The sequence below is a fragment of the Dromaius novaehollandiae genome, chromosome 1 (assembly GCF_036370855.1).
Source record: "Dromaius novaehollandiae isolate bDroNov1 chromosome 1, bDroNov1.hap1, whole genome shotgun sequence".
Lineage (NCBI taxonomy): Eukaryota > Metazoa > Chordata > Aves > Casuariiformes > Dromaiidae > Dromaius > Dromaius novaehollandiae.
Genome location: NC_088098.1, coordinates 135,382,593 through 135,404,662, shown reverse-complemented (window position 1 = coordinate 135,404,662; position 22,070 = coordinate 135,382,593). Strand labels below are relative to the sequence as shown.

Below are 22,070 nucleotides of genomic sequence, written 5' to 3'. Positions count from 1 at the left end.
GTCACAAGATTCTGAAGGTAAGCATGAACCAAGGCAGGTAGAATAGTGCATGAATTTTGCAAAGCTTTGTTCCCAAGTGCTGGCACATGAAATCAGGGCAGCTGTGTTCTGAGAGCAACGTCACAGTGAACACACGCTCCTTGATGATAAAAGAGAGCATTATGGTGACCTGTTGGAGCAACTGTGGCAAGCTCAGTAGTGATTTGGGCTGAATCAGTGGAGGAGAAAAGTAGCAGAGCAGTGAGAGAGAATTGCTAAGGATGTCTAAAATGTGCTTACTGAGCATATGATAGAGCCCACACACTGCACAACTGGAGACAGACGTTCTCTTGCTGCCTATCAATGAGAGCAGGGAGTGATGTGAAGGGTCAATGTGGGAAGAAATCTGTGTTGACAAGCACTGAAAGTGCATCAGATTAAATGAAGTGTTTTAAACTAATTCAGAGTGTAGGATCGAAAGGGGTCTCTTGGGGCACTGATTCCAGTTACATGCTCCGGTGTGTATGTAGCCAAACACACATATATGTGTGCGTGTGATGTCACATCATCCTTGCTATTAACACACCATCCCTACCATTAAGCACAGCAGCCTTAAAGTAATCTTTTTTTTTTCTTTAACATTGTTTACTGGCTAAATAGCTTTTTTGTTTTCTCCTGGAACGTGGTAGCAAATTGAAATGAATATGGATTTATCCTGCAGAACAGTTGAGCTACCAGCAACCTGAAGTTTGCCTGGCGGAACTCACTGGCTTTCTGCCTTTTTTACCATTGCCCTGAGGCAACGCCAGCGCTGCCTTTTGTATTACTTCCACTCTCTGGTAGAAACGCTTAGCTGAGGCATGAGTCACTTTCCAGCAGGACTGTGGTCTCAGAAACAGAACCGGATTAAGCTTAATTTTATGCCTACCCAGGCACAACTGAGAAAACTTTGTCTAGCCACATGTCTTCAGTTGCCCCAGGAATAAAGCCGAACCTGATCTGTAGTTTTCCTTTTTGCTTACTAATCTGCTTTCCCTGATGGGCTTCCTGCTCTCTGTAACTGAACAAGGACCGTGGAAACACTGTGGCTGCACATGCGTTACTGAACATTTCAGATGTTTATTAATAGATAGGTATGTTGCACTCTCTTCAGCGCTTTCTGTCACCATGCATTAGAAGGGATGAGGTCCAGAGGGATTTCTCCTCTGCAGAGCTCAGTGTGATGGGGCTGGGGAGTACGTACAACCACACGTGCGCATATTCATAAATATGTATAATATGTACACATGTGTCTCTAAAATAAAAATGCCATTCATCTCTCTAGGCTGGTTCACGGGTGAGAAGGGCAAGTCTATTAATGAGCCCCCCCCCCCCCAAAAAAAAGAAATCTGTGTTGGCTACATTTGCTGCTATTTGGTAGCTGAGCGCATGAAGCTTGCTCACTCCCAGCTGCTCTTGGAGACAATGTAAAACACAGGCTGGGGAGCAGGAATAAAAGGAGAGGTGAAAACCGCTGGCTAGAGGAACTTTGCAGGAATGAAGGCTTAAAGTTATAAAATCCTGTGTACTTCCGAGAGGTTATTGTCTGTGCCCCAGTGACAGCTTTGAAATACTTTGAAATAACAAGTCCCATTCTGGCCACTGTAACTTGCTTGACAGTTCAGGAAAGCAGTTAAAAATATGTTCAAATACTGCCAATGGTGATTGAAAGCAGCAAAGCCAAGAAGGGGATTAGCATGTGGTACTCTTCACATAAGTGCATATTGCTTAACAGCATAATCTTCTTACGTATATAAGAATCGCACACTTCCTAACCCTCTTGAATTATGGCTGTTGTTGTGCCAGTTAACTGAATACCAGGTAAATGCAAAACTGAAGGATCTGCACATGAAAATGACATTGAAATCATATATTTTCCAATATTTAATCTTTCCAGGTGACTGAACACTGAATATGGATGGGGTTTTGTCCACTTGTCTTTTTTTCTCCTAAATAGCTGTTATTTCCATATATGTGTGGCATAATTAGAGGCAGCAAAATGTCATGGGGATGCTCTAAGAAACTATGGTTGCAACATGAAAAGTGTAACTACTGGGAAGAAAAAAACAATACAAAGAGCTTAAGAGATCACAGTCTTATGATTATGGACTCCGGAGGTACAGATTCTGCTGTCAGTTAGGTTTCTGCCTTTTTGCTCGAGTTTGAACAATTTGCTAAATTGTCCATCCATGAGTGCAGAACAGAATAATAATTGTGCTATCATCGTTATCTGCATAGAGCTAAAGACTTAACTCGTTTTGTCATGTCCCTCCTCCTTTTTTTCTGGAAAGCAGTTGCCGCCCGTGTAGGTGCACCAGAGCTAGGTTTGCTTTGTGTGTGTGTGAGTGCCGATGGCAGTGCAGACATGGGCATCCAGGCTTTGAGTTCAGACCAGCTGCCCAAACCAGTGTCTCAGGGCCTGGGCTGCTGCCCTCACAATGGCAAAAATAAGTATGGGCAAAGCCGTTACAAAGCAGGTTTTCCAGTCTGGGCTGGTAGAGAGACATGACTGATAGAGCATCTTTAGTGGGGTGTTAGTCACCTACAGCCCTGTGACAGTGGCACTGCAAGGATTAAAAGGAAAATGTCCATGCCGAATAGTGCCCTCACTTAGCAGAACGTCAGAGTTGGGAAAGAAGAAACAAAAGACATGACCGAGGATTTGGGAATCCTGTCAAAACACTGAACAAATTCCCCAGAATGCACAGGAGGGGTGAGGCAAATCACACAGGGGGTTCAGCACGCAGCTTATTATTTCACTCAGATTCATGTATCTCTTGTCTCCTGTGAGAGGCATGTTTAGAAAGCCCTGCCAAGGCCATAGGTATGACCTGCCTCCGTTATTGCACATCTTTAGGAGCACCAGCGTGCCCATGAGAGAGCAGGAGGGGAAGGCACACCAGCAGGGTTTCCACAGCCCCAAGGGGCTGGGGTGCCGGGACTGGTCCCTGAGAGTCTCCTGAGACATGTGCCTACGGGGCTGTTGTCCACACCAACCCCTCCACAGGTCTTGGCCAAGCATCCTTGGTGGGGACCTCACTGGGATGGTCATCTGACGTCCCCTGTTGCCAAGGGACTTCAAGAAGAAAGCTTTCCCTGACAGGGTTGCCCTGGCCCTGATGGGGACAGGAGTTGTAGCTGCCCTTCAGCCGCTAGGTTGCTGTGGGGATAGAGCACAGCATCCCGTACCTCCTGAGGCCAACGGTGCCTCAAGCCATCAAGGTATTTCTGACTTTCTGGCTGCAGTCACATGTCACCTGGAGGTGCAAGAGAAGTTATGTGCATGCAGGTGCTTGTAAGCACAGTCGCCGTTGCTCAGCTGGATGATCGAAATGCTGAAGAGCAAGTAGCCTTGTTCACAACGACCTGTTCTTCCCCGAGCGGCCATGCCCACATGCTCCCTTTGCACAGGCATTTTTGCACCCCTCATGAAGTTGGGGTGGGAAGGCAACTGATCCAAATAGCTATTTGCAGTTCCAGTCGCTGGGCTTTGCAGCTGGAAAATTGGCCGAGCCTGGGGGAGATGTTGAGGCGCGTGCACCTTTGGGACCGAGCCAAACTCCAGAAAACAGAAGGAGTGTCCCAGCTCCAGCAGCTTTGGGCTCCTGCCCCTCTGGTCTGTGTCTGTCACTGCCCAGGCTGGGCAGCCCCCTGTGGTTGGCGAGACAAGGAGAAGAGCAGCAGCGACGGAGGGAGCTGCTTTGAAAGAACAGGACTTGCTGATGCATTGCACAAAACGTGGGGCATGCACAGCACAGAAGTGACTGTCGATTTTTGCCTGCGTTGTAGGCTTAAACCCCCTGGATGTGACAGCCAAGACACAAGTACTTAGTGGCGGGGGGGGGGGGAATCATTCGAGACGTTTAGGGCTATAAATAAAATTCACATCAGACTCAGCACTTGCCTTAATGAAACATTTATACACTAACATACATGATGAAGTTGGATGTGTTGCCAGATTATCTAGCATTTGAGATGAACTGGTCTTTCTCAGAGTTAATTTTCTTACAATATTTTGCACATGAACTTAATAGACAGTAGATCACATTGACCTGTGTGGCAGGTCCGGAAGAGTTTGATCAGCTGCCACTGATGCTATAGGCCTATTTATGCAAAGCTGGGTCAATATATAGCTTTGTTATTACATTGAATCACACGGGAGCCATGTTACCATTTCTACCCAGAATGACTAGAAAAAATGGCATGTGCTAAAATGGCAGGTCAAACTCTCCTCAATGCTGGAGAAAAAGGGCTTCCCAAGCAGAGCCTTGCGCACTGCTTCTGGCTGTGGCGGCCTTGGGGGGCCGGGGCGCAGCCGGGAGAAGAGGTGCAGTTGTTCAGGGTGCGCAGCCCTCGCTCCTCCAGCTCCTCTGGGTCCACAGACAAGGGGAGGGCTTGCGTCGTTAGAGCCTCTCCTAAGAGTAACTCAGCTCAGCAATAGGCTTATTTGCTCACCTGAACCTCTTTAACTGTGCTTTTTGTGTTTTGGACCCCAGATGCTGTAATAAGGATTCGGCAGCCGCAGGTTTGGCTTCTCTCGAGTGGGAGTTTGGGGCACAGTAGCTCTGGGCTCTCTGTCCTTTAGCATGTAGGCACCTTCCTCTCACTCCACTAAAATGCCCTCCAGGCTCTGCGCTTTTTCACACCGTACACCAAATTGTGCTTTCGCGTTGAACCAGGAAGCGTAGGAAATTATCTTTTTTCCCCCCCGACACCTAACGGTAGCTGTAATAATGCATAAAAAAAAGAGTAGAAAGTTGAGAAACAGAAGGAGCTGAGGTGTGGGGAGAGGCATGCATCTAGAGAAGCAGACGGAGCTGTGGGGGGGAAACCCCTGTATCTATCAAATAAATAGAGCAGAAATCTTTCTTGCTTGGCCTTTGCGGGGTTATTATTAGAACAAGCACGCCTGAGTGCGCTAAAGCCGCACAACCTTCAAGCATCCACATCCAGCTCTGCTACGGCAGGATCCTTTTTTTTGCTTTGTTAAAGGCGGGAGGGAGAGTGAAAGAGAGGATGTGGATATGAGAAGGGTCTGTAAATGATAAATATGATCAGCTTTGATAAAACAGCTATTTGGAAACCTTCAAAAACCTTCTTATAAGAACAGCTATTAGAGTATGTCTGTTTGACATTGGTTGTCAGGAAACCAGCCAACGTTAATGGAACTGCAGAATGTAATGGAGAATCCATTTAAATGGTCTCTTGCCATTTCGTCATCCCACAAGACAGAAAACAATTACTTTAACTCAGGAATGAAATGAACATGATTGTTTGCACGATTCACTTGTATATTCTAAATTGATCAAAGCGCACACCAAAAATATATTAACAAGCTATATGTGACGCCTGAAATGCTGTATTTCCTGTTTATGTAGAGGGTTTTTTCCCATTCACTTTGATGTCCAGTCGTTAATAATTTAAAGAGTGTGGCTTTACAGTTTCTGTATTGCTTTATTTATTATGCATATGATGATGGTGCTCAGAGGCTACAGCCGTGCTCAGGATAGGCATTATGAAAACAGCCGCAATATAAATTGCTGAGTGAAAGCAAGCAATAAGACAAAATAAGACATTCAGGGGTCCTGTGAGTTAGCAGTCTGGTCCTGCGGTTGCATCCACTGGCTTCACTTCCTAGCAATTGTCCCAGGGCTCTGCACCCAAACCCTTAGATGGGGCCAGACTAGATGTCACTGGAGGACCACAGGCTAAACAACAGCCAGAGAGACTGCAGCAGAAGCTGGTCCCTCTTACGGCAGGCCACCATGTCTTTTGATCCTGTGCAGAAATGTTTCAGGCTCTGTCATTTCTTGGTGAGCTTTCTCACTGTCCTTGCCCTTTCTGGGAGGTTGTTGCAGTACTTCACTGCTCTGAAGTTGGGACACGGTCTTCATGTATCCAGCCTAATTTTATTTGTGGCAAGTTTATACTTCTTTGTCCTTGGGCCAGCATTGTTCTCTACCCTCCCCAGCATTTCTCCCTCCCTGCGAGCTTCTTCCCCCACCGTAGATGGAGAGCATTTGCCCCCTTGCAGCTTTCTTGCCAGATCTTTTAGTTTCTATCCTGGCCTCCTAGAAAATCCACTCCAGCTTTTCCAGGACTGTTCAGTGCATACTGTAAAATATTTCTGCTTTCTTGGTGTCAGTGGGGCATATTCCCTGACAGAGTGAATCAGAGTTACTATAGGAAAACAAGAGAAGGTACATAGATCTGCACTAGCTGGGGCCATGGCACAAGGTACTGTAAGCTTCTTAGTGGCCTATCATTTGGAGATAAGCAGTGTATTTGCTCTTTATTTTTCTTCTGGTACAGCACTATACACAGCTCTGCGAGGCTTGCCTGCTAAAGGGTACTTCTTCTTGGATGGCACAGAGGTCGTGCTAGTGCTATTTTATCTGTGAACAGCAATGTGTGCCTAGAACAGCCGGTGCATAGCAGAATTGTATTCACGTGGTTTCTTTTTTAGGCCTCACACGAAGTATATTAAACCAACTCCTACTCTTCTTACTTGTAAAACACTGCTGCCGAAGCCAAGAGAGCTTTACACAAGTTAAAAATTGCAGTGAAATCTATTCTGTTCTAATGAAATGTGTCTGAACATTTCATAAGTAGGTAAAACTTTCCACTCACTTATTTAACTCCATCACAGACAACTACTAGAGCTGCAGTCTAGACAGTTTTTTTCTGGGAGTATGGAGGAACTGGTTGTGCCTAACATTTCATTAGCCTCCAGAGTACAATTTGTGATCATGAATCAGTGATATAAAGAATGGGTGGAGAATCATTACTATCACTTAGAAATTTTTGTCTTGCCTTTAGCTTCCCAAAGAGGCAATGCGCTAGGACTCAGGCTGATAGGTGGGATCCGGACAAGTTCTTTGTGTCTTGGTACCTTGTCTGTAAAATAGGAATAGTGCTTCCTTACCCTCAAGGGGTAAAGGAGATGATAGAAAATCAACTAATGGTAGTGAAATATGCACCTACTGCAGTGGTGACAGACAGAGAAGCCGTCAAAAGTTCTGCTTACGATTTGGCAACATTATGTTATTATGATGTTAACAATTTAATTAGTAAATCCTCAAGATTAACACCTAGGCATTACTGTCATTCATCCTAAAAAAACCCACTGCCAATTAGTTTTTTCTTACTCCAGTGCATTCATGTACAACAACATGACCAGTTGCATGGATGTAGCACTGCAAAAATAGTGAAACCTGAGTAAAACCCCATCTGCAAAAATACACTGAAAAGCAAAGAGAGGCGCCCTACCGGACTCAGAATTTGGGTTTCGTTCAATTACATTGAAGCTTTTAGAACCCGAACTCCAGCAGGTCCATCACCATATTATACCACTACTTTTATTTTCCAACACCCACAGCGTTTTGTGACCTGGTTTTGGTTTGTTTTTTTTTCATCAAAGACGTCTATAGTCTGTCAGCATCCTGCACAAGGCAGCGTTGTTCCCTTGTGTCTGCTCCCTCATTCTTCTTCTTCTACTGTACTTTTCCAGTTCCTTTGTAGCATTTCCGGTGCCTTTCTCAATATCAAACACCAATATGCCTTCAGTCTGAGCAAATGTTGTTTTGCATTAAAGAAACCAACAAAACCAGAAAGAGCAAAACGGCTCCAGCAGAGAACAGCGCTCTGACATGTTGCCTTGACTCCCCCTTGAAAAAGGGAAACTGTCCCTGCATGTCAGAGAGTGCAAAAACCTGGAGAGCGTGTAAGAGCCCCAAAATATGCGAATTGCATAGCTGGAGAGAATATACTGCTTTGGCCGTCCTGCTGCCAACCTCTCTGTTCTCTGACTTCACCTCCCGCTCAACGGTGTGTTATGACAGTGGTATGTCTCTTCTCCCTCTATCGTGGCAGTGCCTAGGGCTCTGCCAGGCAAGGGGCTGGGGACTGCATTTGCCAGGGACTGTAAAAACAATATAAAGGGAGGTCCCTGCCGCAAAATGCTCATCCTCTAAGCGGACAAGACGCGGGCTCGAGAAGGGGGCTGCACACAAGCAGAGTCAGTAATGCAGAGCTACAAACCACTGTTTGGATCCTCCTTGGATGGGGGCTCCTGCTGCACAGGACAGTGCTGAGATTGAGGTCACTCGTGCTCCACTTTTTGCAGCTCCTCCTGGGTCTTCTTCCCAGGAGAGGAAGGAGAACAGGGCCAGGTGCACTGTGCTGCCTGGGGAAGATGAGGGGAAGGGAGAGGAACGTGTTTCCTGTGGGGAAAACCAACCCAAAACACGCTGGCTTTTTGGCTCCTCGGCTGGGCTGAGAGACCCCTACGAGTTACCTCTGTCCTTCCTTCTGGGCGTGAGAGTCTTCCTGAATCATTTTGTGCTGGCCCGTAAGCAAAATAGAGCAACTCCTTAGCTTTACAAGAGACACGAGTGGCCAAGAAGGAGATGCTCAGAGACCCTCAGTGTTGAAGCCTGTAGAAGGAGGAACAAGCCCAGCACTAGAGCTGGGAACGCACAAAATATGTCGCTTCTTCCTGTGGGCCATAGGCACAGCAGGACAGGTCTGCTCTCTGCCACCATGCTAGGGCTCTGGACTTCCCAATTGTGGCGTTATACATTTTCTCCCTTGTAAAACTAGTTACTGAATATACTGAAGTTAAACTCATCTCCCCTGAGTTCCTGTAGTTCCTGAGGAATTTTCTCCTTCCTTGAATGGACTTAGTTCATGCAGCTTTCCCAGGAAGTCCCTCAAGATTCTCTCTAGAGGAACTGACATTTTTCTGTCCCTCAAAAATCCCTGTCTCCTAAAAGAACCTCTTTTGATAGGCTACAGTTAAAGTTGCTCAGCAGGACGGCCAGTTAATATCTGTCTTTATGCACTGGAAGGCAATGAGCTAGCAGACCATGCCATAAATTAGTAAAGTACGGCATAATGTAGCAAGATAGCAGATTGGCAGTGAGACTGGGTAACTGGTAGTGAGCCTGGGCAACTGGGGGCTCCATTTCTCTCTGCCGTGGCTCGAGATGTGACTGTGCGAATATTGCTCAGCTTCTTTGTGTTTTCGCTTAGCCAGTTATAAAATTATTATCCCTTAGTCTATGCATTTAATGTTGATACAATATTGCACCTGCTTTCCTCCTTACAGCCCTTTGTGATCAGGCAAAAAGGCATTCTCTAAATGCACTGCGGTATTCTGCAGTACAGACCCACCGAGAAGATAACGGTCACTGTGATTTGGTGGGAGGAGAGGTAACATCTTCAGTGTTCGTTCTTGCTACTTCTGCTCCAAGTGAGATCCTTTGCTCTTTAGCTAAATTGATATAACAAAGGCTCAAAGTCTAATCTTGGGTTTCGTTTTCATTCTACAGCTGTCTCCAACCTGGATGCAGAGAGTAAACTGAGTGTCTATTACCGAGCGCCTTGGCATCAGCAAAGAAATATTTTCCTCCCCTCCACGAGACCGCCGTGTGTGGAGGAGCTGCACCACCACGCCAAGCAGAACCTGCGAGCCTTGCGCAGAGGTAGGTGCTCACGCACGCTGGGGCTCTGCCACCACGCAAACGCGAGGCCTCGCCGTGCTCCCCTGAAGGCAACAGAGGGGTCCTCAGGCATATGGGTAGGGCAGTGGGTGCTGGTCTCCGCAGGGACTTAGGCACTCAGCCCAGCAAATCAAGCTGAGGAGAAAAGAAATTCTAGTAGTACGAAAGGTTCATGCCCTCTTTGGCTCATTTATGATTGCTAAAGTAGAGCTGAAAGGGACCTTTTACTTTTCCATTTTATATTCTACTTTCATATTATTTTCTATTAAGAAAACAAACAAAATAAAAATCCATAGAAATACTAAGCGAGTTAACTCTGTTTTTCCAGAGCTTTTCTGGAAAACTTGTTGGACCTGTCTGAATGGTGTATGTGAGCAAATTCACACAATTACCCCAAAAGGATTGAGGCACTGCATGTTTTGACAGGGACATCTTGTCTCCCTGTGCTGAACAGATGTTAAACGATGCCTCAGTTCCAGGACAGGTAGGGCTTGACACCCCAAGGGCTAAAACTGGAAGCCCAGTGGCATTAGAGAGGCTCCACCGAAACTGAGATGTCTGCATGGGGTTTACAAGCGTCATACAGGTCCTGGAAGAGATTTGCATCCTCCAAGGGTGGCAACTGAAAGCCAGATGTGATACCCCAGGTAGCTTGATCTAGCAGCTCGCCTCTCTCCAGGCTAGGGAACACCTCCTAGTACTGCATAGCAAACCTGGGACCTGTAGCCTCAAAAAGTGTAACAAGGAGGGAGTGGGAGCAAACAAGGTCTCCTGGATCCCTGCCATAAAGGGAATTTACTAGGTGAAAACATCTGGATGATCCTCAAACAGCATACTACAGGGAAGGCCAAAGATGGGGAAAGGTTAGCTTTCACTGGCAACCTAACTGAGGGAAAATTTTGAAAAGGAAGTAAGTAAAAGCAAGCAAACAATCCTTTCTTCCTTGTGTGTAATAAAGAAGGAGAAAATCCATGCTGGTCACCTTTAAAATGTTCAGCAGCAACCTTCTGTGTTGGAGGTGTTTTGCATCAACATCTATCATTTTCTTGCTCATTTATTACTATTACTAGGTTATAATAATAATCGATTACTTGGATCTGTGCAGCATCTGTTAGCTGGATAAAACGTTCCAGTTAATTACCACATTTGAACCTCTCTGCAGATTTTAACTCAGAAACACACTGTCGGTGCAGTATGTCTTCATAGCACTGCAAAGAGCCATGAAGAGGAATTGCAGTCATAGTAGTGTTAAAATTAGAACAGAATTTGGCTTTTCTGTTCTTAGCAGGTCTGCTTTGCAATTGTCCCAGCAGCCGGCTGATCTCTGTCTGCCATCTTGTGGGCAGGAGAAATCCTGACACCGACTCGGGGAGGCAGCTGACAGAAAATGCCTAATCATTTTATAAAGTAACAAATTGCAGTTTTGGCAACTTCCCATCCTCCATATTTACTGGCAGCTAGGCAGATTCAGCAGGCAGTTTGTCAGGTGTTGCTTTATTTTATTTTCTAAATGATTGCATATATTGGAGAGAAATTACGTTCTGAAATTTACCCTAAATGTGTTTGTTGTGTCTCACCTATTTCTTCTATCAGAACTTCATTATCTCTTTATCTGTTTAACCAGAAGTAGTTCTGGACAAGGAGCTGCCACAGCAGCAACCTTCAAGATGCCAAGCTAGCGTGCAGGACCTGGTGTGGCTGTGCAGCTGAGCAAGGAAATCCTACCTGGGACTGTGTTTCCTTCTTTCCCCTCAGAGGGGTATAATTTATACTGTTTGTTGTTGTTAAGTGCAGTTCTTAATGTATATCTCAGTGTTTCAAGGCAACATGAGCTGCATGTTTCTGTTGGAAATCAGGTCTCAGGTCACAAGCACTTAGAAGTTAGACACTAGGAATGGGGGGTAAAGCCCCATTTGGGGAGAATTCAGCTTCAGTACGCACACTGCAATATAGCAGTGTATTCTATAAACACTGCATTTCCAGGGGCCTTGGAGTCCAGGCTATGCTTCTCCCCTTCAACTACAACAACGATAGTAAGCAATGTCAGTGAAGAAGAGGAACTTCATCACTGAATTCTACATCCTATTCATCTCTCAGTTTCATTGTTAATAAAGACATGTACATGTTTTCAATGCTCTGAAAGATTCATGGCTTATTTCTTCTTCTCCAAAACAGAGCATCGAAACCAAGGGGATAACAGAGAGCAAAAAGTCCAAGGCTCCATCTCTGTGGTGGCTCCCCCCTTTCCTCCCTTCCCTGCAATCTGCAGTCAAAAAAGGCAAGCGATAAAGGACCGGCACTTGCTACCAGTAAGTCTTTCCTGTGCACTACAGGTCTCACATATGAACACATTATTAATTATGGGACCTAACCCTGACAATGGTTCGCAGTATCCTAGCGAGTGCTTGCAGGTACAATGCAGTTGACATAAACAACTGATCAGTAAAGTTATTCAGGTAACAGTTTCCAGCACATTTTTCATGTGCGGCCAGCAAACAGACACACTCAGTCATTCGTATGCCAATCCATAGTCCTTTGCATTCTTCACTTCTGCTTAGGGGAGCACATCCAGGAAGGAATGCTGTAATTTCAGTCCTGGAATTATCATTGCTAAGACACAAGAATTCAAGGGCTTTGACAAATGGCTTGAGGCACCTCTGGCTGCAGAGGGGCTTGGCAGCACTCCTCCAGCCGTGAGGAACCACTTTTTCCGCACAGGGGTAATGGCCTTAATCTGCAGTGTCCACTTCCATGCAACTTTTTCAGATTCTGCATTTCTCACAAATGCATTTCAACCAGCCAAGTAGAAACTCCAACTGAAGATCTGATCCTGTATGTCTGTGCTGACTTGCCACTGCTGCACTAATTTGAATCAAGCTAGTGTTGACTGAGTGGTATTTACCATCATTAAAGGAAATACACCCAGATCCAAAATTTAACTGTAATTGTGTCTCTAATTCCCACTGATTTCAGTAGGACTTTGGTCCTCTATGGATCTGGGTGTTTGATCTATAAAAGCTTCTCCATAGCTGAATTCTCCCCTGTGCTAAGGTCCACTGCATTCCTTAAATCTCATTTAAACTCCACAGGTCAGACCTGAATTTGACTTAAATGATGCATATTACTTATGGCAGCCCTCAGCATGAGGACAGATCTATCCTCCATGTGCAGGTTCAAATCTACAGAAATACTATAGCCATGAGCACATTATAAATCTGTAGCTACTGAATAGTCACCTATTAGCTTAAAAATCCAAATACCTTCATCCTAATCCATTATTTTATTTATATATATATATATATATATATATATATATATATGATATAGAAGTGCTGTAATGGTAAAGGAGTCACAGTGTAAAGCACCTGTCTAGGGACTAAACCATCAGTTAGTCCATATAAAGTGTTTTGCTTCTGCTTGGAAAACATGAAGTGCTTGATGAGGTTTGGATTAGTTTGACTGTTCTGGTTTTTTGGCTGCTTATCTGGATGATTTCAAGGAAAGCATCACCTGTGAGCCTTGAACTGATTAAATTTTTAGGCCTTATGAATCAATTGAAAAAAGGTGTTCTGGTATTAAGAGACAGCATAGAAAAGAGTAGGAAGGCATAAAGGAGAAACAGTCTTCCTTTCTTTTATAACGCATTACCAAAGATAGTGCTGTTGTAAAGGCATTGAAAGGTAAGGGAGAGATGACCCCAGGTTATACACCAGAACAGGTTACAAGTAATAGTTCAGACAATATATAGAACACACAGCTCTCTTTGTTAGTATCAGATGGGAGCAAGGCACGTCTTTTGAAATTGCATACTTAGTGGTGAAAGGCCTGAGTCTTCGCCGTGTTTAGAAAACAACCAATGCATTTTTAACCTTACTTCCATCTGTAACACAAAGTAATAGTGAGCAACCCTGTGAGTGCTGCATCAGTTGGCAAAATTAAGTCGTGCTGAATACAGACTTCTTGGCTTTACCAACAAGTCCACCTTTTTCTTTTCCAGAGAGAAAATATTACGCTTTGTGCCCACTATTTTTGGAAGCTGACCAGGTTCAGTGTTCCCCTAAGGAGGAGCAAATGAGAGTTACTTGGAGGTTGCAATCCGATTGATTTCAAGCCATCTGGCAGTGTTCTTTAGGAATTACAACTACTTCAAGGCTAGAGTACTCCAAAGTGCCTTGACCCACTTTTTTGGAGAACCCCTTGTTCATGGGGCAAATGTCTAAAGGGAGAACAAGGCAAGATGAAACTGCACATGAATGCTCTGTCTGGTGAAGGGTTAATCAGAGATTTTAAAAAGATACTGCAGCTGTTAATACCTAATTGAAATTGTGCCAGTCTTCATGAGTTAATGATATCATTACAAGAGAAAGTTGAAGTTGCCGATACTGGCTAGCTTGCCCTTTTCAGCCTAAGCTTTTTGACATCTGTATATGTACATATGCTTCAGGGGCTGTTGATTATGTTTGATATCTGATGCCAGTTGATTGCATGGTCTATTTGTCAATGAACTGAAGATGTTAAATCTCACAACAATTTTTATTCATGGGAGAGCAGTCTCTTCTGTATTCCCCTGTTCTGATGCATTGGAAAGGTGCTGGTGAAAGGAATACTAAACAATACAAGTCACTTTTGGTGTGTCTTGTAAATTGGGAAAGTAATCAACTCTCCCAGCTAGGAAATTTTAAAAAGTTACAGGATCTGCGTTTTCCAAACCGGCCACCCAAGTTCAAACATACATTAAGGCATTGAAAGAAGTGGCTTGATTTTGAGAAAATTTCAAACTGCCTTTCTGAGAACTGTGAGAACTGAAAGCAGCTGAAAACCAGGTCACTTGCGTCTGGCCCAGCACAGGCTTCCAGGCTGTTTTATTTTTGCTACAGTTAGGTGGCTATCACCAGCCTTTCCAAAGAAACTCAACCATAACAAATAAGATTCACTTTTAAGCACAACTATTTGTACAGGGAGTAAGATGCAAAAGCGCCACAATTTCCAAGAAAGACCAAATGAAATCATAATTCAAAATGACTAATAGCAGCATAAGTGGTTCAAGAAGGCCATTTTGGACTGCTCCATCACAAGATCACTTTGTCATCAAGAGGAAGCAGAGAACTGCTCCTGCAAACTACTGCATGTCATGGGATCTTTTGTATCCCAGAGAACAAATGTTTGGAGCTAGCTTTACAGTCTAGGCTTGTTATAGGAACTGCCCTGCTTTGTCTGATGAAAGGTCCACTTAGCCCAGAGGCCAGCGGAGGATCCTTTAAGAAACAGGGGCATTACAGGGTGAACCTTCCCATGATTTATCCTTCCACTTTAATGCAGTAATTGGTTACAGAGCTCCTGAGCCAGAAATCAGATACAGAATAATAGCCACAGAGAAACCAGTCTGCCCTTAATTTGTCTAATCCATTTTTTTAGCAAATTTATACCTTTAGCCTCAACAGCATCCTGTGACAGCAACTTCAACAATCTGAATGAAAATGTATCTTTTGATTGTTTTAAACCTGATGCCTTATAATTTCATTGGATGCTTTCTAGTTCTTAGACTGTGAGAAATAGTGAATAATGCTTCCTCATTCACTTTCTCTATACCTATTTTTGCAGGCATGATTTTACTTTCCTCGCCATTCCAGTCATTCATTTTCCAAGCTGGAGAACTCCAGCCCACTTAGTGTCTCTGTGCGTGGAAGACATATACAACCGAACAGATTTATAAGTATCACTCATTCAGCCACTTTTGCCAATGAAAAAAACAAAGCATAATCTGAGGAAGGTGCAGACTTGTGAAAACAAGAGAAATATTCCTTACGCATGTTCCCGTGACAACCTTGCTTGTAATACTGCTGAGGCCAGTCATTGAGTATGAAGATGCTGTGTCATTCTAACTGCAGCTCAGACTTCTGTTTCATATTCTTCACATTTTTCCTTTCTCTGGTTTTCCCAAGTCCGTCCAGGGAAGCTCCAAAAGCCCAACTCTCAGAATTCAGATGTCATGGCAATATGCTTTCTCCCAAACCTCCTGGCAAGGCCATTGTAGTAAAATAAGAGAGATGAAGCAAGGCACCTCTAATACTTGGAAGCTGACTTTCACAATTGCACAAAGTTCAGTATCAGTTTCTTTATAATTAGAATCCGGGCTGGGATGTAAGGGCGAAGAAGCAGGACGCTTCTGTTTTCCAGGCAGGTTCTGCCTCTCCCTGAGACCTAGAGGAAATGTGAAATGGAAAGAACCCATCAGGTTATTTATTCCACCTCCCTGCCATTTCAGAAATATTCCCTGTGGTCTGTCTTAGAGGGCTTTGCCCAGCAAAGGGAAAGGCGACTGCACATACTAACTCTCCCACAATTTAGTGTTGAAGCCATACCCAACCTCAGCTAAGAAAGACTGAGTGAAGAGCCAGGTAGTATTTGGGCTATGTGTTTTCTGTGTGCAAATCCTGCCTGTTGTTCTTTAAAAATAAAAGCTATCTGATGTAATTCATCCGAATGAACTTGCATAGTACCATGTGCACAATAAGCGTAATACCTGCTATCCTGAATTATAGGATTTTTATTTTGTGGCTTCAGCTGCTGGAATGCCATGTGTGGTATGACTTCTGTCAGAAAACAAGTCTTATTTTTATCTTTACCTCATCAAAACATTGGAGCAGCACATTAATCATTAAAGGATTGTCAGTACTTTTAACAGATCACATTTGTGATGCTCCAAAATAAAATAAAACACCCACAAGCACATAAAACACAAACTTGAGGAGAGTGAAGCATATGGAAATATAAATGTTGAGAGTAGGCAGGTGAGCAGGAATGTGTTTTGCAGCAGAAATAGCATAGTCAGAAGTATTCCTGTTGTTTTCTCTTCCAGTGTTAGTTGACTGCATAAGAAAGACGCTGTACAGGCATGAATGTTAGTATCTAACTCAAGTAGTCAACTGTGCCCTGAAAACACTGGAAAGCTGCTCACCTTTTTTTGGTATTTATTTTAGCAGACCTTTAATTTTTCTCACATATCAGTCAATACCTTTTTGCTGAGCTCCTGCGAGTTAATGAAGTAGCAGGCTCTCCATTTTACAGGTAGAGAAACTGAGAGGGAGGTTTCACACAGAGCCACAGAAGGAGTCAGTATGAGACTGGGGCGATGCTGGGATTAAACACTAGTTCACATTTATTCTGCACGTTACCTTTCCAATATACAAATGATTGTTTTCAAATGTAAAGTCAGGCCATACTGCTAATGAGGACGTATTATTTCTGTGCTCAGTTTGGGTGAAAGCCTCCTGCAGGTGTTCTGTTCACTGCTAGAAGTAGGCTATATATAAAGCTTACTGATGCTTAAGCTATATGCTAATACTGTGCTCAGGGTGAATAACACCTGTTTTATTCCTAAGGTCATCCCTAGGAAGGAGATTCTCTCCGCCCATTGCAATGGGAGCCTGAAGTCATAAATAATATTGATCCCGCATGCCATTCTCTTAGCTGTGCCTTTTAGGCAGCAGGAGTAAAAAAAAAAAAAAAAAAAAACCCTCTAGGGAATACGGATGTGTTGTTAGCCAGCGCCTCCCCTCATCAAGGCTTTGTCGGCTCCTCCAGCTTAAGCCGGGTGCTGCAGGGCCTGTGAGTCAGCCACCAAGATTTCCTGTGAGATAACACGCTGCCTACATGGTCAGCACAGGTTTTAAGCTAATGCTGAGGGGGCTGGGGACAGAATCAATTCCACCAGGTGTAAATCAGGTGAACATGCCAAAGATAAATGCTTATAGCTCTGGAAAATGCTCTGGGTTTCTCAAAACCTCTTTAAATATCTGAAGAAAAATCATTACTTCATTTTTGGCTTTATGTTTTTCCCCTCGCCTTTGTACTGTGTTCAATACATGCTGTGCACTAACTTTGAAATCACAGTATTTCCTGTAACACCAGCACTATAAATAAGGCAGGTTAGGTACATGATCTAACTTGAAGGATGTTTTTTGCACTAGCCTTCCTTTATAACTTGTAAGATCTTGAACAGGGGCATCTCAAAGCTTTGGGGGTGGAAAGGAGGGAATTAAATGCGATTTTTGTATTGTTATTGGCCCATTCATTTCCTCCTTCTGATCCCCGTTCTGGGACAATAAATGTGGTTGGCCTATAAATTGTTAGGCTGGCAAGTTTGTGCCTGCAAAATTGCCTCTTTGTTGCTGCACTGATGGGGTTTAAGATTTTCATTAGCTAAAAGAGTGATTCATGAGTCCTGACTTAGGTATCTGCAAGTAACCCTAAGCTCCTCTTAAAATCACTGGGGAGAGTATTCAGAAGTGATTCATCTCACCCCAAGCTAGTTGCTGAAGGAGGGGGAGCAGAACTGCTCAGTGGCAATGTCTCTTGCTGTTTCTGTATAGAAAGAGCCTAACTGAGTAGCTCAGACTTAGACATCTGACTGTTTTGTTGCAGTGCACAGAAACCAAAGACTCTGCCACTGAAGAGATGCAGAGCACAGAGAAATCAGATCATGTGCATATGCAACTAAGATTTTTACTGCAAAGCAAAGACTCAAGAGCATTTCCAATGACACCCCTGCAACTGAAGCTGATGGGATAGCTTAGACAAATAAAGATGCTCTCATTTGTCAGTGACTGCAGAATAAATCCCTATTCAAGCAATTATACACCAGTTTGGTTTCAAAGCAATCCTAGCCCATTAAAGAAAATGCCTCTTTAAAGTATTCTGGTTTTGTATTTAACAGATTGATTATCACTGTTACTGTTTGCCAAGTACAGGCACATAAAAGAAATTCACTTTGAAAACTGCCTAACTGCAGATTTGCCCATCAGACCAGAACAGCCTTGGGTATATAATAATAATTTCTTGCTTAATTATGTGTTTGCTCAAGACATTTAGAGATATTCTGGTCTTCTGAGTTGAATGAGAACATTTAAAGAAAAGCAGATCTCTCCCTTCCCCAGCTAGGAGCTGTTTCAATGATGACACTACAGCTATAAGTCCTGATCCTTTTAAATGTGGTAAATCTGCTCAGAGCAGGTTGCTGAAAACTGGGCCAGAAGGTGAAGGGTGGAATCATCCTTGTGTGCCCGAAGAGTAGTCTTAAATGGTTGATGTATTCATTATCTTTACACCTGTTGTTGCACTGATGGAAGTGTTTGTCCCGTGACGAGGACCTTGTACCCGCTTAGAATTGGTTTTGCAGTAACCTGGCTGGCCTGCTAGAAATGTTATCTGGGAACAATCCTTCCTATTTGCTCCCGCTGCTCTCCTGTAAGGCTTATGGACAGCTCGTTTAGAGGCTTCATTTGGTTTTAGTCCTGTACATGGGACCATGGAAAAGATGGATGTGTTGTGTGTCTCAAAATAGAGTAGGACAAGACTAAGAATTAGGTCTTCGGAGCTATGGCACAGCATTTTTTTCTTTCTTTTTTTTTTTTTTTTGGAGAGGGGACCATATAATGCAAAGTCATTCAAACTGAGCTCTGTGGTTTATCCATCAGAGTGGTGGTGATGATAATTAGGAGGAAAACGATCATAGGATCATTTGGCAGGTCTACTAACTAGTGCGAGGGGAGCCACAGACAACCCCCCCAGCCCCCTGCCAGGAACACTTGCTACACCTTTTCAGTGCTATCAACAGTCATGTTTTCTTTATAGTTTTTATTTAGTTTCAAAAGAGGTCGTTCTCCACTCATAGGTTTCGAAAGCAGGACATGACAACATACAAAACAGGGTTACCAACGTAAAAGGACTTCAGAGCTCCAGGGACTGAGTGAGACTTAGAGCGTTCTGGGCATCTCTCATTATCCTTTCAAGCATTATAAAAAGATACAAAAAGCCAATTGGCTGTTGTCATCCTGACACAGTGATTGCAACCTTAGCAGTTGCAGTGATGAAATCAGAAACCCTTAACAAACAACCTATTTGACAAATCATCCTCAGCACTAGCCTTATTTACATCCATTGCTTAAATGGATCAGGCAAGAGATTTCCTTACATTATGAAACAGATCTTTGGTAATGTAATTGGAGAAGGGCCTTGCACTGATTTGGCTTCAGTCAGTATGCAGTTCAGGTTCCCCCAAATCAATACGAGGCATTTTTAGGACAAATGAAGCATGTCTGCACCAGGAGGTTGAGCCAATTTCACAGCAGTGGTGTCTCATCTGAGTGAGCAAGATCAGCACAGACTTCACATGGATCCAGACACCTCTGTACGCACAGTTGCATGAGATGGGGCTGCATTTGTAGAGAAGTAGTCTGTGCTGGGGAACAAACCGATCCATTGGGAATAGAGGTGGAAATCTCAACTTGTTTTGCCTCTGATGCTAGTTTGTCTAGATGAAAATGATGTACTTTGACCAGAAACATTTTGTGCATGTTTTTAATTTAATTTAATTTTTCTTTTTTACATTTCACATTTATAGTTTAAGAGCACCCGCTCGCCCTCCCCAATTGAGTGTTGCCACATGACCCCATGGAGTAGAAAGGTACTGGAAAAACAAGCATTCCTCAATTAACAGCCCTGTCTCACTCTTCTCCCTTCCAGATCCTAACCCTTCCTCTTGCTTGCTTTTCACTTGCTAACTTTAGTGCGCCGTGTTAAAAAGAAGCCTTTTCTGTTTTCATGTGTCAATAAGGCACAATAATGACTTTTTTTTTCTCCTTCTTTCATTCTTCATCTTGGATCCGTTTCAGGAGTTCATGGCCACAAGGCCACCTCCTCCTCTTGCCTCTTTTTAAAGGCCTGAACCAGGGCTAGGCTCTGTAGCATTAGCAATCAATCGCATTTCTTTTTCTTGCAATGCTTTTGCCAAACCGCCTGCTTTTTTTTCTTTTTTTTCCCCCCCGGAACGGTAAGAAATGGTTCAGAGGATGCCGGCGCGAAAGCCTACATTTATTCTCTGGAAAGTTGCTAATCCCATTGTTCTCTGGAGAGGAGCTCTGGCAGGCAGAGCCGGCAGGCAGGTCACTGCGCCCGCTTTGTCCAGCCGGCAATTGTTATTCCGGGAAGAAATCGGCAGCAAACACAGGCTCTCCCTCTGTGTGTGTGTGTGTGTGTGTGCGCGCGTGTGTGTGTGTCTGTGCATATGTGCAGGGGTGATTTTTTTTTTTTTTGCATGCACGCATCAAAGTTTTTTGGGGTGGGGGGGGAGTTACCTAGGAAACAAAGTCTTTTGTGCTTGAAGTTTATACGAGCTATTCACGTCTGCTGGGGATCGGCACAAAAGCTGCAGAGAGAGAAGGAAGGCTGCGATGTTTTACTAAAATCGTACGTGGGAGAAAAAAGGGTTTTCGCAGGGTTGGGGGAGGAGGAAGCATCTGTTCTCTTGGGTTTGGGGGTGCTCCCGAAGGCGACACTGACCAGGTAAGCGAGCGTCCTCCACTAGTTTAAATAGTCGCTGCTGCATTAAGAGCCAAGAGCTGGTTTGTAAGTGCTGCTTGGCAAGCTTGAGCCGGTGAATTCCCACAGGATTTGTGCAGACTCTGCAAGGAGGAATGGCAGAAGTACCGCGGCAGCCTGGGTGTGAGCATGTGCTGGTAAACAACTGCCTGCCGAACATGGGCCCCAGGAGAGGCCGAGCGGGATTTTGTCTTAACCGTGTTTGCTACCAAAATGAAAACGGGCAAATAAAGTTTAAACAGCAGTCGTGAGGGGGAACCCTGGTAGTTAAGCAGCTGGGAATTCAGGACTGAAAAGAAAACCAGCCTGAAAGGTATTGCACTTTATTTTTAGGAAGGAGAGACAGGCAGGCTTCCCAGGCTAGCTGAGGAATTGTCAGGGCTTGTAGACAAATGTAGGAACTGAGAAAGGGAGGAAAATCAGGCAGACAAAAGGTAAGTGTTTCTCCCCTCCATCCCTTCCAAACAAAATGGAAACTTTTTTCTACAAAGAGACTGCAAAACCTGATTCGAAAGCTAGATACCACATGAAAAAGTGCTTAGCTTATTTCTATCTTACTAGATGAAATTGTAACAGCTTTGCAAGACAGGGCGTTTGGGGGGGATTTAGTATTGCTTCTAAAACAAAACAAAACACCTGTGTTTCTTCTGCACAGTCTGCTTCCCTGTTGCTCTATCTTCAGTGTCCAGTGCTTTTGGCAGGAAGTCCTGAATATTTGCATGGTTTCTACATAATTCTTTGCATTTCTTCTGGTGGCGGCTAATCTTCTCTTTGGCCAGTGTCCTCCTGATGCCAACACTGTCAACACCTGCTACTTCCAACTTATAGCTGTTGTTTTTCTGTACCTTTTTTCTGGTCATAGCCTTAGTTTGATTAAATGAAATGCAGATGATTTTCTGACATGCAGATGGATCTTTTTAAAGCGTTTGGCCTTCTGATGCTTATCCGCAAATGAATGTTTATATGGGACCAGTTTTCACCAGTAGTCAGCACACTTGCGTGTTCAAAAGGTTGAGGATGCAAAGGACGACTCGTGTCTAATGCTGACAGTAACTGAGTGCGTGCTTGAACCAAATACACAGACATGCAGGACATGCCCTTCGGACTGAAAAGATGTCCTGTAAATGTCACTGTTAATACACTGAATTGTTTCCAGTATGTTAATGTATT

The 22,070-nt window shown here is 44.0% G+C and overlaps 1 protein-coding gene across 5 annotated transcripts in view; it reads left to right on the top strand.

Annotated features, from left to right (window-relative positions):
• Positions 1 to 22,070, top strand: part of NHS (NHS actin remodeling regulator) — a 267,912-nt gene that overhangs the window by 232,341 nt on the left and 13,501 nt on the right. For 3 of the 5 annotated variants that reach the window (XM_026120723.2, XM_026120722.2, XM_026120725.2), the window contains 3 exons: positions 9,351 to 9,503; positions 11,697 to 11,830; positions 19,924 to 19,986. In XM_026120723.2, coding sequence (XP_025976508.2) covers positions 9,351 to 9,503; positions 11,697 to 11,830; positions 19,924 to 19,986 — 350 coding nt within the window. The remainder of the gene's footprint in view (positions 1 to 9,350; positions 9,504 to 11,696; positions 11,831 to 19,923; positions 19,987 to 22,070) is intronic. The other 2 variants (XM_064499608.1, XM_026120724.2) reach the window with 1 other exon arrangement.